Here is a 17,436-nt window from a genome sequence, read left to right on the forward strand (position 1 = left end):
ATTATAGGATACTTTAAGAATTCAAGAATAGATTATAGAATAGTTGAAGGATTGAAGGGAATTCAGTGTAGGGAAACTAATGTGGAAGTAACACCAAAAACAACTCGGGAACCGACGGTCGTCACTTCACCTGTTAACACAGAATGTTAACGTCCCTGGGGAACAAATGTGTCTCCGCCCGGATCCCATGGATCTGACATTAACCTCTCTCGATTACTTATGGACCCATACTTCTCGTTAAATTTTGTGTGAAAGTCTCCCCACAACAAAACAGTTACCATTTTACTGGGAAACACAACATTAAGTAAAGTTATCCTATGTTCTAATCTGCCCTGCACAAGTTTGAATTCTTTCCATGAGTTGTCCATAACCTTGTTAGTATCATTAGATTTGGAAAAAGCAACAGTCGCAACATTTCCGAATGTTATACTCTCGGTAACTTTTCGATCTATAATTAGCTCAAAAGGTTCCACCAGACTACTTACATTTATAGTGCCAAAATTGACTATTTTTTCTTTGAAATTTTGGACATCTCGAGTAGTAACAGCTCATATCCTAACACCTGGAATTTTTGATTGAATAATCAATATTAATTTCTTAGGTCAATCTTTAGCCTCTTTCAAGATATTCATTTCTTGGTCGGGCGATACCTGGCAATTAGTCCTGTCACGGTAGCCACATTGTAACATTTTCAGGACGACCGGAGACTGTATGGTACTGGGGAGCAAGACTCACATGTCTCTCACGGGTGATTTACGTATTGTGTGCAGCCGATCTCCTTCTCAGGACAGATGGCTGTGTCAATCTTCACAATGCTTCTTAGAAGATTTCGTGCTGGTTAGGGAAATGATACTGAACTACTTCCCTACTTTTAAAATGATTTCTTACTCTCAGAATATTTTCTTATAAACTTCGCTATATTTTCTTCTTCACAATAAAACAACTACACAAGTTTCGCAAGCACATTCAAGTCTCGCAAATCAACCCGTCTGGAAAACATTAGTACTTAACATATACCATTACAGACACTTTTGGTTTTAATAACCCTTCTCAAAACATTTCTTGCTCCTATCAAGTCAGTCAAACGACAGAGTATATGAGTCTCTAGATAAAACGTATTTAATTTGTTCCCAACAGTCACTACTATTTCACTGCCAAAGAGTAGCCCTTGATTACTCCTTGTACTGGATGTACAGCTTTCAAGGCGTGCGCGGTCACCACTTGTCAGCGCCGATAGACCACCACAACTTTAGTCATCTCGTAACACACGCCCGTCCTGCACACACATAAACCGTGGTGCAGTAGACATGTTTCCACTCTCACACACTCATCCTTAAAATACCATGTGTTCGAGATGGTGAAATACGAGTGTGTCTAGAATTTAGCCCGAAATTCTCGAGGCACTACACTATGTATGCACAATACGTTAACATTTATTTCCGTTCAAGGTCAACTGGCAGAAACTGGATCATTCACCAGTCTTCTGCAGTTCCTTCTTCAAATCAGTACTGTCTTGTAGCATTGTTACTTTTTTTATAGACAACTGCATCAACTGCAAACAGTCCGGGAGAGCTTCCCACACTTTCTACTAAACCATTCATCTACTGTGAAACACATCTCTTGCACTGAACAAGTGACCATAGCTCCTATGGTATGCATTTTAGACCTCATGTTTGCCAGACCTTCTCTCCATACTGTCTCCTTCCAAAATATGGATTCCTGCCATATCCCTGAATATTCCTGTCATATCTCTGAATACAGACCCAGTAGAGAAGTAATCACCATAACTGTTACATTTATCCCACTTTGAGACAAGAGAGTCAATGCCAAAAATATTTGTGGTTGCCATGGAACAATGATTGTACCCAAGTGTGCACCTCTTCGTCCTAAGCAACTCGACACCCACGAATGCCTTTCTTCAGGGCTCCAAAAATATGGAAATCGGGGGGGGGGGGGGGGGGGGGGGGGGGGGGGATAGGACTGTATGGAGAATGTGTGTAAGGGCTTCCCAGCGAAACTCCTGCTCCTTAGTTGAAACAAAAGGCACACTAGCTTTGGGAAAGTCATAATGACCTTTTTCTTTGATTGCAAGAACACACTGTTCATTAACTTTCTGGAACACAGCTCTACAATTAATGCATGGTGATATTTGGGCACTTTCGCATAAATGGAAGCACTGCATCAAATCCAAACACCCGGCACTGTTGACAGAAAGCATCATTCTGTTGCAGAATCATGCCCACCCACATGTTGCCAAATTATTGAGACTACACTGTAGAAGTTTCACTGGGAAGCCCTTACACCTCATCCATACAGTCCAGATCTTCCCCATGCAAATTCCGTTCTGAAGAACAACATTCAGGGCAGTTGATTTGCTTTGGATGAAGAGTTGCATGCCTGGGTGCAATCCTTGTTCCATATGTAACTGCTAACTTTTTTCCCATGAAGGCTTTTTTCACAGTGGGATAAATGTATTGACAGTTATGGCAGTTACTTCTGAAATAATAAACAATTTACTTACTTTTTGCCAACTGCCTCGTTTTCATTTGATGGCCCCAGATATATATTTGTTGTTCTTGAGAGTTGCACTGAAATGGATTAGACTGTAAAGTGGAGTGAAACTGATGTTCTTTTTCAGGTATTTTGTCTCGATATCCATATGCAGATCGTCGAGATTTTCCATTCCCTCCATCTGTGCCATTGTTCTGCTTACCTATGGGCTCTACAATAGAATGTTGGCCAGTTTCAGCAACTCAACCACGGCCTGTTTTCTCTACATTTGTGCTTACAGTTTCAGATGCAGCTGAAAAGGTTAGTCAGAATTTCTGAGGTTTTCTAGATAAAGTATGTTTTAATGGAGTGTGTTGGAATATCTTGTAGCATCGTGCAAGAGTTGAAAAGGGTTGATGTAGCAGTGAGAAAGAACAAACATTTCACAATTATAACACTTTTTCTTCCATGAAGAGTCCTCTAACAGCAGAGGTCTGCAAATATGAGTACATAGACGTTTCTTGTGTTTCAGGTGTATGGATCAGCAGTAACTTTCTATGAAAGAATTCCTAAGGATGCACTTTCTTCAAAACAACAGGAAGAACTGGAGTTGAATGATGGTGATCAGAAAACTGTGAATATCAATAAATGTATCTGTCTTCTATCACATTGGCCATTCTTTGATACATTTGAAAAATTTCTTGGGTACCTTTACAACATGTCATGTGAAGGTTCTCACAATGTACCCATTGAGAGGTAAGTTCTGGTTAGACATTGACTTCAAATTACATTAAATACACTATAAAGAAAAAATACATTTGAATGTTCTTTTTTTGTTTGAAAATTATACCTGATAACAGATGACAAAAAAAATTACCAGTCTAAAACAGAAAATGTTCAGTCTGAAGTATATGTTAAGTTTCAAAAGTGCTGCTTCACATTACTAATCACTAATGGCATACACTCAGTACAGTACTGCATCAAACACTTAGTAACATATTTGTATACCATTGTCCCATAATAGAATGGACCAAAGTGATAAGCAGAGTAACTCATTTGTAAAATCCTGTGCTTTTCCCTTGACAGTTATTATTATGTGTCATACTACAATTATTTACATGCCATGTTTAGGGTGTACATGCCCCCCAAGCAACTGAGAAATTTGGGAAAAACCTGGGAATTTTTTCACCTGGGAGAAAATTGGAAAAACCCAGAAATTTTTTAGAATTTCGGGAATTTTACATTGCTTAAGTTTTCAGTTAAATTTTTATAATTTTGACTGGTGAGAACTGATACTCCAACAAAGAATTTTACTTTAACCTGCTATTGCAGAATAATACTTAGCGATAAAACACAAACAAATGAACAACACAAAAATAAAACTTACATTGCAAAGAAAATGCGTCATTTGCACTAATGAAGCATAATGCATGCAAAATGTCTGCCAGTAGCAATAAAGACTATGCAATGCTATGTAATAACAAACTGCTTTTGATGAGTGTGATGTCACAACAGTTTAAATTAGGTTCATTTGAGCAGTTGCCAGTGGGCTCATGCCTATGCTCAGAGCTGCAGTCACTTATGAACAGCCCCTTCTCCCACTTTCGGCTACTGGAAGTGTCACTAGCAGCTGTATAAGCAGTATCATCAAGCAAGCAGATGTTAGCTAGAAAAATTTTCCTGGTGTGCTTAAGCTGCCAGGTTTGCGTGTGCACAGAATATTCTGGGTTGTAGTGGGGGTGGGTGGGGTGTGTTTATGTTTTGCGATTTTGCTATTTTCTTTCCATTTACAGCTCTTGCTTCAAATGAAAACAAAATTGTGTTCTGTGACTGGGAGCTATCTAGTAATTTAAAATACATTCACATAATTACAGAAGACCAAAATATGTTATTAGTTTCAGGTTACTGAATTTATTTTATTCCACATTCTTGGCAATCAAGCAGTAATCCCCTTGCAGAACAATGAAGCTATTTTTGTCGTTTTGCTAAAGAAATGTGGCTTTCAGTAATCTTTTCCTCAGAGCTAGTCAGTTTATTTGAAACAAAGTGTTTCATTCCACACTATTGGCTAGTTTCAACTGTTCACTCAATTGGTAATGCAGGTTTTCATTTCTGCCACATATGACATTATGCCATAATAAAGAACCAAACATGAAATAATACAGTACTGGCACTTCAAGGAAATTGGGATCGCGAAGACATACTGAAAAGGTTAAGGCCGGGTAGGGACCTACTCTATTGTGAATCAGACATACGAATGTGCACTTGCCGAATTATTCATTTTAGTATTGTTTATGAAATTTTGATGCTCTTGGAGTATTCTATGATGTCTTGTTTCCTGTATGACATAATGTAATATGACATAATGTAGTCTAGTTTTGAAATGAGTATGTGCCAAGGACTGCTTTCTTATTTTGCATTTGTAATCTAGATAGGATATGATAAAACAGTTGCCCTAAGGACAATAACTCTGTATGTACCCTACAAACAACATGCCACAGTGCTGAACAGTGTCACATGATGCCCCAGTACACAGAAAAAATGCAATGAAAGGCATATGAGCAGAGTAAACATCAAGCACTGGCTACCTATGTCATTGTAGCTGCACATATGCAGTAGCGCCTGTTTTCTGGCTCTCACTGGCAGATGCGAATAGTGGTTTGAGAAGTGTTATTTTCAAAGTAAATTTCCTTTTATGCGAGGTTAATTATGTTGCATGTAAGGACCAGCCACTTAGATAAATTTCAGGCCCAGAAGAGCCACTATTTAAAATTATACTGGCTCTTTTGCGTTTGATACATCTTAAAGGGTAACACATCCAAAAAAGACCAGTATTATATGTGGAAGCTTAATTTTTCTTGTAGCTGTACTGTGTGTATATTAATATCAACCATTAACTTTTCCTATTTGTGTGTTTGTGCTACTAAACAGTGATGTTGCTATTGGTGGCAGAATACATCATTTATCTGTATTATGAAAAGGAAAGTTGCTACTCAGCATATAGCAGAGATGCTGAATCACAGATAGCCACAACAAAAAGACTGTCACAAATAAAGGTTTCAGCAGTAAGGCCTTCATCAAAAATAGACAACACATGCGCAAATGCAAACACAACTCTCTCACATGACTGCAGTCTTGGGCAATTGAAACCACACTGAGAGCAGCAGCATTGGAGACTAGCTTGCTGTGTTTTGTGGGATTCGTATTTATACTTTTACAATATGAAAATATGCAGCGTACATGTTGTTGCGCATAAAAGTTCTTTCCAATATCCATTGTTTCTTTGCTGGGTTTTGGTTCCTAAATCACCCCCCTGCGGGTCCGGGGGTTAGAATAGGCCTGATGTATCCCTGCCTTTCATAAGAGGTGACTAAAAGGAGTCTCGCACTATTTGACCCTGTAAGTTCAGGTCCCATTTTATGGTTTGACCTGCCACTTTCCAAAGTCTACAGAAGTACAGGCCATTTGGGGAAGGACGCCTTACATGGTGCATGAGTTATCTATAGTGCCCTTAGATTTGATCTCCTGAACCTCTTGTCATGACTTTGAATCTCCACCTGCAATTCAACTACTTGGGCGAGGACACTTTCCGGGGTATGTCATCTTCTTCCATTGCCTCCTGTCCTCATTCGCCCCCATGACAATATTGGATTCCTCTGCACCCAATATCCAGCACAGTAGCCAGTCTGTTGTGGTGGGGCCATCATGTACCCATTTGCGGGTAGTCCCCTGGCAGCACAGGGCTCGCACTGCTGATGCCTGAGCTGTAAACTCCACATGTATGCCAAGGAGTAGATGCCTGTCTTCCTAGGACATCAGGACTCCCGGCAATGGCCATCATCCCAGGTGGCCTTTGCTGTGGTTGGGTGGTGCCCATGGGGAAAGCCCATGGGTGGAGTGGGTGGCATCAGGGCAGATGACCCACAATGAAGCAGACTAAATCATCTCTTGCTGGTGACCGTACGGCACCAGTAGTCTTTAAGAAGGGCAAGATCGAGTACAATGCTGACAGATATGGCCCTAAATCGTTTCCCTCCCTTGCTACACCATGGAAGGAACATAGTGCTACAAAAAGAAGAGAGCCATATTTGCCTTGGTATTTAGTCTGTAGCAGAATGGATGGGGACTCCTTTCTACCTACTAAGCCTCAATTTTTTGTTGAACATCTTGACAATAAGTTTGGGAAAGTGACAGTGCTGTCCAAGCAGTGCATTCTTGATTCAGACAACATCCTCAGCCCAATCCCGGGTGCTACTCACTTATGACCGGCTGGCTGTATTCCTGTTTCCATCACTCCACATAAAAGCCTCAATATGGTCCAGGGGATTCTTTTCCATTGCGACCTCCTCTTGCAATCTGACGACGAGCTCCGTGCCAATCTAGAACGGCGGGGTATTCAATTCATCCTGCGCATTTACTGGAGACCCAAAGGCAATAGTGTTGCTACCACTGCCTTCATCTTGGCCTTTGAGGGCGATTCAATGCCTGCAAAGGTCAGGGTGATGGTTTACCACTGTGACTTTAAACCATATGTCTCTCCCCCTATACAGTGCTTTAAGTGCTGGAAACTCGGGCACACGTCATCCCGCTGCTCTTCCAGCACCACATGTTGAGAATGCAGACGTCTGCTGCATCCAGATACTCCATGCAGGGGACATTGGTCCCCTCCTTCCAGCCAGAGAAACACCAGGCTACTCTCATGTGAAAGGGGTCCCTTGGGACCCTTTCTCCCAAGGTCTATACTAATACCACAGCAGACACTTGCCACAGTGGCTAAAGGAGCCAAAAGCTGCTGGACGAAGAGCTTCACAGTCTTCCTCTGTGCCTAAAGCTACTTTGAAGGCAAGCAAACAAAGCAGTCTGCTAAGAAAAAGGACCCTCCAGTGGCCCTAACACCACCGCTCCCTATCAATTCTGCACCTTCGGATGAGGTGGAGATCTCAGCGTCCCCTGAGGACCTGGATCTCACTGATGAATGGCTCATCCACAATAGGAATGGATACAAATACTCAGTTGGTGGCAGGAGGTGACCCTCAGGTGTACCCTGCCTCCTTGCATGCTTCATGCCTTCCCAGCCTCATGATAACGTTGTCCTCCAGTGGAATTGCTGCAGTTTTTTCCACCTCCTGGCTGGGCTATGGCAACTGTTAAGCTTTACACCTGCTTTCTGCATTGCCCTCCAGGAAACCTGTTTCCCAGCAAGGTGGACCCCTGCCCTCTGCAGCTATTGGGGATATGGCAAGAACCGTAGTGACTATAATAGAGTGTCAAGTGGAGTTTGTGTCTATGTTCTAAACTCAGTATGCAGTGAACCTGTGCCCCTTCAAACCCCTCTTGAAGCTGGGGCTGTCAGGATAAGGACAGCGCAAGAAATAACAGTCTGCAACATGTATCTTCCTACAGATGGTGCAGTACCCCTGAACGCATTGGTTGCACTGATTCATCAACTTCCCAAACCTTTCCTACTTTGGCAGATTTTGATGCCCATAACCCCTTGGGGGTTGGCACCATGCTTACTGGCTGAGGTAGAGTTGTCAAAACTTTCTTGCCTCAACTTGACCTCTGCCCCTTAAATACTGCCCCCCCCCCCCCCACACACACACAATTCAGTGTGGCTCGTGGTACTTAATCGGCCATTGATTTATCCCTCTGCAGCCTAGGACTTCTCCCATCTGTCCACTGGAGAGCCCGCAATGACTTGTGTGGTAGTGACCACTTTCCCATCTTCCTTTCACTCCCCTAGCACCATTCCCCCAGACATCTACCAAGATGGGCTTTAAGCAAGGCAGGCTGGGAAGCTTTCACCTCTGCTGTCACCATTGAATCTCCCCCACATGGTACCATCAATGTGATAGTTGAGCAGTTCACTAGAATGATCATTTCTGTGGTGTAAAACGCGATCCCTTGTTCTTTATGGTGCACCCAGCGAAAATCAGTATCTTCATGGTCGCTGCAAATCACTGAGGATATTAAAGAGCATCTGTGAGCTCTACAGTGACATAAGCGTCACCTTCCCTAGAGCACCTAATAGATTTTAAATGGCTCCGTATGGCTCCATACATGCATTTGCCAGCTCATAAAAAGATGGAAACAGGAATGGTGGGAGAGGTACGTCTTGACCATTGGGTGCCATACATCACCGTCCCAAGTCTGGACGAAGATAAGACGTGTTTATGGGTACCAGACCCCGACAGTTGCCCCTGGCATTAACATCAATGGTGTTTATCTACCGACGCAAATGGAATTGCTGAGCACTTTGCTGAGCACTATGCTCAAGCCTCCATGTCTGAAAAATATCCCCCAGCATTTCTCACCCTCAAATGGTGGATGGAAAGGAAAGACCTCTCGTTCACTGAATGTCACAGTGCACTCTATGATGCTCCATTTACTAAGTGGGAACTCCTCAGCATCCTTGCACATTGCCCCAACACAGCTCCTGGGCCAGATTGGATCCATAGTCAGATGATCCAACATCTATCTCTTGTTCGACTACAAGCGACATCTCCTAATCATCTTCAGCCAGATCTGATGCGATGGTGTCTTTCCGTCGCAATGGTGAGAGAGCACAATAATTCCAGTGTTCAAACCTGGCAAATACCCACTTGATGTGGATAGCTATGGCCCATCAGCCTGACCAATGTCCTTTGTGAGCTGTTAAAACGTATGGTAAGTCAGCCGGTGTGTTGGATCCTGGAGTCACGTGGCCTACTGGCTCTATGCCAGGGTGGTTTCTGCCAGGGTCGCTCTACCACTGATTATCTAGTTTCCCTCGAGTATGCCATCCGAACAGTGTTTTCCAGATGCCAACACTTGGTTGCCATCTTTTTTTATTTCCAAAAAGCTTACAACACAACCCGGTGACATCATATCCTTGCCACATTATGTGAATGGGGTCTGCGGGGCCCACTCTCGATTCTTATCCAAAATTTCCCCTCGTTCCATACTTTCCATGTCCAAGTTGGTGCCTCCCATAGTTCCCCCCATATCCAAGAGAATGGGGTCCCGCAGGGCTCTGTATTGAGTGTCTCTCTATTTTTAGTGGCCATTAATGGTCTAGCAGCAACTGTCGGGCCATCTGTCTCACCTTCTCTGTATGTAGACCACTTCTGCATTTCATACTGCTCCTCCAATATGGGTGTTGCTGAGCAGTGCTAACAGGCAGCCATTCACAAGGCACAGTCATGGGCTCTAGCCCACAGCTTCCAGTTTTCAGCTGCGAAGTCATGTGTCTTGCACTTCTGTCAGTGGTGTACCATTCATCCGAACCAAAACTTTACCTTAATGATGATACACTCATTGTAGTGGAGACATATCGATTCTTAGGAATGGTTTTTGACGCCCGATTAACATTGCTTCCTCATCTTCGTCAGCTGAAGCAGAAGTGCTGGCAGCACCTCAAGGCCCTCTGCTGCCTGGCAACACCAACTGGGGTGCAGTTTGTTCTATGCTGCTGCAGCTCTACATAGCCCTTGTTCAATCCTATGTTGACTCTGGGAGTCTGCTTTATGGTTCGGTGGCGCCCTCAGCATTGCGTTTACTCGTCCCAGTGCACCACTGTGGAGTTCGGATGGTAATGGGAGCTTTTAGGATGAGTCCGGTGACCAGCGTCCTGGTGAAGGCCGGAGTCCCTCCATTGAAGGTTAGGCATGCGCAACTGCTCGCCAGTTATGTTGCTCACATTTGTAGTTCTCTTGAGCATCTGAATTACTGTCTCCTTTTCCCACCCACGGCAGTTCATCTCCTGCATCGGAGGCCCAGGTCAGGGTTTACGATTGCGGTTCACGTCCGATCTCTTCTGTCTAAAGGGAGTCCTTGCCTTTACCACCTGTATTTATTTATTTATTTATTTACATGTCAAGTTCTGTAGGACCAAATTGAGGAGCAAATCTCCAGTGTCATGGAATGTGTCAGTACATGAAATTACATCATAAAAGTAATAACCGTTAAAAATAAATGTTCATGAACCTGAAAAAAGTCAGTCCATAAGTTTAAGTAAACGCTATCAGCAATACAATAAGAATCAGCTTAATTTTTGAAGGAACTCCTCGACAGAATAGAAGGAGAATAGAAGGAGTTTCGATTTGAAAGCTCGTGGATTACTGCTAAGATTTTTGAATTCGAGTGGCAGCTTATTGAAAATGGATGCAGCAGTATACTGCACACCTTTTTGCACAAGAGTTAAGGAAGTACGATCCAAATGTAGGTTTGATTTCTGCCGAGTATTAACCGAGTGAACAATGCTTATTCTTGGGAATAAACTAATATTGGTAACAATAAATGACAATAAGGAATATACATATTGAGAGGCCAATGTCAAAATACCCAGACTTGTGAACAGAGGTCGACAAGAGGTTTGTGAACTCACACCACCTATTGCCTGAACCGCCCGTTTCTGAGCCAAAAATATCTTTTTAGAATGGGAAGAGTTACCCCATAATATAATACCATACGAAACAAGCGAATGAAAATTAGCAAAGTAGACTATTTTTTGTGTCGAACAATCACTCACTTCTGATACTGTTCGAATAGTAAAAATGGCAGTATTAAGTCTTTGAACAAGATCCTGAATGTGGGCTTTCCACGACAGCTTACTATCTATCTGAACACCTAGAAATTTGAACTGTTCATTTTCACTAATCATATGCCCGTTCTGTGAAATTAAAACACCAGGTTTTGTTGAACTGTGTGTTAGAAACTGTAAAAACTGAGTCTTACTGTGATTTAGTGTTAGTTTAGTTTCTACAAGACATTAGCTGAGGTCATGTACTGTACTATTTGAAACCGAGCCAATGTTGCACACAACATCCTTTACTACCAAGCTAGTGTCATCAGCAAACAGAAATATTTTAGAATTACCTGTAATACTAGAGGGCATATCATTTATATAAATAAGGAATAGGAGTGGCCCCAACACTGATTCCTGGGGCAATGTGAATAATGCCCTTTTGCTGCCTGTTGCCAAAGTAAGAGGTGAACCAATTGTGAGCTACTCCCCGTATTCCGTAATGGTCCAACTTTTGGAGCAATATTTTTTGATCAACCCAATCAAATGCCTTAGTTAAATCAAAAAATATGCCAAGCATTCAAAACCTTTTGTTTAGCCCATCCAGTACCTCACAGAGAAAAGAGAATATAGCATTTTCAGTTGTGAAACGACTTCTAAAGCCGAACTGTACATTTTATAGCAAATCGTGTGATATAAAATGATCAATTAACCTTACATACACAACCTTTTCAATAACTTTTGCAAACACTGATGGTATAAAAATAGGTCTAAAATATCTACATTGTCCCTTTCTCACTTTTTATGAAATGGCTTTACTACTGAGTACTTCAATCACTCAGGAAACTGACCATTCCTAAAGGAAAAATTACAAATATGTGCAGCACAGTACTTTAACATTCTGCTAAACACTCCATCATAACTATGAGTCCTTAGTCTTCAGTGATTTAATTATTGACTCAATCTCCCTCTTGTCTGTATCACAGAGGAGTATTTCAGACATCAATCTCGGAAAGGCTTTTGCCAAGTAAGTTATATGATTTCCTGTAGAAACTAATTTTTTATTTAATTCACCAGCAATGCTCAGAAAATGATTGTTAAATACTGTACATATATCTGATTTATCAGTAACAGTAATATTTTTACTGCGAACTGACTTTATATCGTCGACCTTGTGCTGCTGACCAGGCACTTCCTTCACAACTGACCATATGGTTTTAATTTTATCCTCTGAACTAGCTATCCTATTTGCGTACCACATACTCTTTGCCTTCCAAATAACATTTTAAGCACCTTACAGTACTGTTTGTAATGGGCTATTGTAGCTTGATTGTGACTACTTCTAACATTTTGATATAATTCCTGCTTTGTTCTACATGATATCCTTATCTCACTAGTTAGTCACCCCGGGCAGCCCATTGCTACTAGTACCCCGTTTAGAATGTTCTAGTGGAAAGCAACTTTCGAAGAGCATGAGAAATGTATTAAGGAAAGCATTGTATTTATCATCTATGTTATTGGCACTATAAACATCCTGCCACTCTTGTTCCTTGATGAGGTTTAAAAAACTCTCTATTGCTGTTGGATTAACTTTCCTACATAGTTTGTAATTAAATATGACATTGGTTTGAGTACAAAAGCCTTTTAGTGTTAAAATTTGTGCATCATGATCTGAAAGGCCATTCATACTTTTACTAACAGAATGCCCATCTAGTAATGAAGAATGAATAAAAATATTGTCTATGGCTGTGCTACTGTTCCACTGCACCTGAGTTGGAAAAAATACAATCTGCATCAGATCATATGAATTTAGATATATCAACATCCTTTTTTTTTGCACCATCATATACAAAATTTATGTTGAAGTCACCACATATAACTAGTTTCTGGTACTTCCCAAAAAGTGAATCAAGAACCCACTCTAGCTTGAGCAGAAATGCTCTGAAGTCGAAGGTAGGGGACCTACAAATAACAACAATTAGAAGCTTAGTTTCACTAACACTCGAGGTCCATTCACATACACCTCCATGGTGTACACCTAGGCCATAGATCCACCTGGACCTTTCACATGGTTCTAAGGTCTCAGTTAACCCCACGGCTCTCCGCTGTCACTTCCTCTCAGTTCTTGACATGTACCGGGACCATGAAGTGGTCTGATGGTCACGTTGGTTCCGCGTATGTTCTTGGAGGACGTATTGAACAGCTCTCCTTGCCAGATGGCTGTAGTCTTTTCACTGCAGAGTTGGCAGCCATTTCTCGTGCTCTTGAGTGCATCCACTCATGCCCTGGCAAGTCATTTCTTCTCTGTACTGACTCCTTGAGCAGCCTACAAGCAATCGACCAGCGCTACTCCTGCCATCCTTTGGTAGCAACCATCCAGGAGTCCATCTACACCCTGGAATGGTCCAGTCATTCTATGGTGTTTGTGTGGACCCCAGGCCATGCCAGAATCCCAGGAAATGAACGTGCCAACAGGCTACACTGAAACCGCTTCTGGAGATTGGCATCACCGTAACTGACCTGCGATAATTATTACGCTGCACGGTTTTTCAGCTTTGGGAGGCGGAATGGCATAATCTCAGTACACACAACAAACTGCATGCCATTAAGGAGACTGAGAGTGTGTGGAGTCCTCCATGTGGGTCTCTTGCATGGGCTCTGCCGGCTCCATATTGGCCATACATGGCTACCTCCTCTGTCACGAGGACCCATCTCGCTATCACTGTGGCTCACATATGACTGTCGTCTGCATCTTGCTGGACTACCCACCTTTAGCCCCTCTGCAGCGGACTTTTAACCTTCCCAGCACCCTATGTTCAGTGTTGGGCGACAGTGCCTCAACAGCAGATTTAGTTTTATGTTTTATTTGTGATGGGGGTTTTTATCGTACCATCTAAGGGTGGACATTTAGCCTTCTCTCCGAGTCCACCACCCTCCCTCTGTTTTAACTCTGTCGCACTTTTTTTGCATTTGTTTGTCTTGGTGGTCGTCTTTTCCCTACATGTGTTCATTTCGCCTTGTCTTTTTGGGTTGGACATTTTAATGTGTTGCAAAGTGGCTGGCTCATCCTCTTTTATTATTGTAATCAGCCAGCCCAGACCATATGCTCTATGGTTTTAATACCTTCTTCTACTTTTCCTTGTGGTGTAAGTTTTCCCCATTTTTTGTTCGTTCCATTCGTTTTCTTTTTGGGTGTGGTTCCCCATTCCTTTTCCCCCTTTTATTTTCTCAAACATACTTTGGGTTTTTTTTGTACCTTGAGCTTTGCTTGCGTCAGGAATAAGGGACTGATGACCCTTTATACCCCAAACAAACCAACAAATCAACCAACCAACCAACCAACCAACCAGTCATTTCATAAATGGCTGGGAAGTTTTAAGCTGCTGAGTAAAAATTTTAACATTCAAAAGATTGATACATTTTACAATTCCGAGGGGAAGTATACTATCACTTGAACATGGAAAAATGTATTTTCACCTGGGAAAATGTATATTTTTAGCCAGAAAAATTTGTATTTTCACCCAGGAAAAGTATATTTTTAACTGGTAAATCCACAGAAAACCCAGAAATTTTTTTTCTTCTGTTGGAAACAGACAAAAATAAGGAAGGGCAATCACTCAACGTCAGCAGACTGATTGGTGTCGCATGGAGAAATGTAACTGATCAGAAACTCACACTGACTCTTACATTGTCAGCTGTTTTGTAGTCAGTCTCTCACTCACTCACTGACACACACACACACACACACACACACACACACACACACACAAATTACACTGTCTGTTAAAAAGCAGTTTCGGAAGCAGTGGGGGTAGAGGAGTTTGGCAACTGGAATTGAAGGGTAATTGTAGGGAAGTAGTGGGTAGCAGCAGAGTAGTCAGAAAGCTGTTATTGAATTGTCAGTCTCAAAATGAGAATAAGTTACAATAAACATTATGGAACTGCAAGAGATATGAGAAAGGAAATAGCACGGAGTTTGGCATAAGAAACCTCAGGATTATTCCTGGAATAACATTTTGCTACTCTCTGCTAAAGTATATGCTACAGTGGACATTTGTGACAAGCTAAAATTGTGTGGAAAACTGGGACTTAAACCCAGATGCCCTACTTTCAGCGGGGATAAATATAAATGGGACAGTAACTGTACAAAGTGATGGAAAAAATGAGCAATGTGGTAGATGTAAGAAGGTAGACAGCAGACATTGAGTGTATATTCTGGTCAGCCAAGGCAGATGATCTGTCTGTGGAATGTTATAAGTAGTTGTGCATGGCCCAGTGAGGGTGCAGAGCCTGTGCACTGGCAAGGGCAGGCTGGCTAAGATGTGGTGCACATATGCTGGTGGGGGCTGGCCAGTGACAATGCAGAACAGACGGGCAGGCAGTTCAGTGACAGCATCCAGACCACTAAAGGTGACAAGTCGACGGGTAGCCAAGTCTTGCGGTGAAACTTCCACGTACAGGAGATGCAAGGAAACACGAGGCAGTCAGAGAGAGGCAAGAGGAAGGACAGCCAAGGGTGGCAATGGGGAGTGGGTGGCTCCAAGCAGGGTCACACCAAAGGCAGAGCAACAGAAGACCCATCAGGAGGAGATAGGCCTGGTGCTGTGCAAACAGAAAAAAGATGGGTCATGGCATCAACGGAGGGAGCAAGAAAGACTGTGGAATGGACAGACACCAAGAGTGCCAGAACGCATTAGCAGCTTGGACGAAAAGGTTCACTGACTGAGCCAGCAACAGTGCTGGAGACAGTGGCGGTGGCCACAGGGAGGGCAGTGAGAATGAAACAAGCACCAGAATCAGTGGAACCACGTAGTGCAGAGGTGCTGCATAGGGCAGTGTTGGGGCCATATCGGGCTGTATCAGGCCAGGTCTGGAGGTGTCAGAGTGGATGGAGGCACCACATCATGAGGCCTAGAGGAGACAGAGGCACTGGATGGGAGTAGGAGTCAAAAGTGCCGTGATGGACGAGTCCGAGGTAGCAACATAGGACACAAGTGCGCAAGAGGTGGAATGGGCAGGGCAGGAGGCAGGTGGCCAAGAACAGGGTGAGCAGGTGAGAAGTAACAGGAAGTGCTGAATTGCTAAGCATGTAGCAGAAGCTGTGTTGTCGTGGCTTTGTCAAGTGGTGATGGCACCCCCAAGAAGTACTGAAGCGAAAGAGTGTTTTTCTAGTTGAAAAGAAGCAACTGCTGGTCCTGCCACTGGACAAGTTGCATAAGTAAATGTTCTAACACAGAAGAAGCCATGGGGAAAGAGTAAGTGTAAAGAGACCTGAAGAGCATTAGAAGAACATGTGTGGAAGCACACAAATACTGAGAGAAAGGGACCTGGTTGAGCACAGATACTGGAATGAAGTTCCAAAGACAAGGGTGTCCTGAAAAGTTTACCCTTGCCGCCCACTAAAGTATCCGTTGTGAGATGGTGCTCAGAGAAAACTTAAAGTTACCCGAGTAGCATTGACCAATGGAAGTTTATTTCTATGAAGAATCACAGGAAATATTAACATCAGAAAGCCTATTCTCTATGACAAAAATGTAAAAATTTTCTTGACCTGATGGAAGAATTGTCACTCTATCAAACACAGTCCCAGGAAGATGCGACAGAAAGCACACAGTTTGTCACCATAGGTTACACTTCCGTAGGCTTGGTAGGAATTGGTCAGTGTAACAATCAGTTGTTGCAGTGGCCTAGTCCTAGTCCTGATCTTGGTGCGCAGTACCGGAGACTCGTCATACATCAATCAAATTCACGATTGGTTTTAAACTTGGCGTCAGACTCCTATTCTGAATTCTATATTCCAACATAATTGTTGTAAAGGAGTGTGACAATAAAATAAGTTAAATGTTTATTTGACACTACCATAGTGAAACCACAGTCACAGTTCCATGACTGTGGCTTGACTTGTTGTGTCAAATAAACATTTAACTGACATTCATGCTGCAGGTGAGCTGCAGGCAGCTGTCCTATAAAGGCCGCCTGGTGTATGGATACCAGGAAGTGGCTGGCATCACATGCCTTCACAGATGTGAGAAGTGCCAGCTGTGTCCGGTGATCGTAGCACCCTCATTGCTGCAGCTAATGTTTCAGTGCAGTGGAGCAGCGTCAGCTGCAGGCATCTGGCATGGCAGCAATCTGCAGGGCAATGCTGTGTGGCTTGTGTGCTGGGTCATGAGGCACCAGCCTTACACTGCACTGCTCTTCCCTTTTGAGCAATCTCTGTGTGTAAATAGTGGCCATGCATAGGCAACAGCCAAGGACATTCATTCCTCTTCCCTTTGGAGGGATATGGTGAAGCCATCGCTGTGCGTAGATAGCTGCCATGGCAGAGGTGATAGTCAAGGACATAGTAGGAATCAATGCCTTGAGGAATGAATAAGGTCCCAAGATAAGTTTCAGAGGTGATTTAACCAAATTTAAAAAAAAATTCTGATGGAAGATACATG

General features: G+C 42.8%; 1 protein-coding gene across 3 annotated transcripts in view; it reads left to right on the forward strand.

Annotated features, from left to right (window-relative positions):
* Nucleotides 1-17,436, forward strand: part of LOC126094477 (DENN domain-containing protein Crag) — a 322,685-nt gene that overhangs the window by 40,048 nt on the left and 265,201 nt on the right. For all 3 annotated transcript variants that reach the window (XM_049908870.1, XM_049908869.1, XM_049908871.1), the window contains exons 5-6: nt 2,639-2,811; nt 3,023-3,246. In XM_049908870.1, the coding sequence (XP_049764827.1) occupies nt 2,639-2,811; nt 3,023-3,246 (397 nt within the window). The remainder of the gene's footprint in view (nt 1-2,638; nt 2,812-3,022; nt 3,247-17,436) is intronic.

This window comes from Schistocerca cancellata, chromosome 8, assembly GCF_023864275.1.
Source record: "Schistocerca cancellata isolate TAMUIC-IGC-003103 chromosome 8, iqSchCanc2.1, whole genome shotgun sequence".
Classification (NCBI taxonomy): Eukaryota; Metazoa; Arthropoda; class Insecta; order Orthoptera; family Acrididae; genus Schistocerca; species Schistocerca cancellata.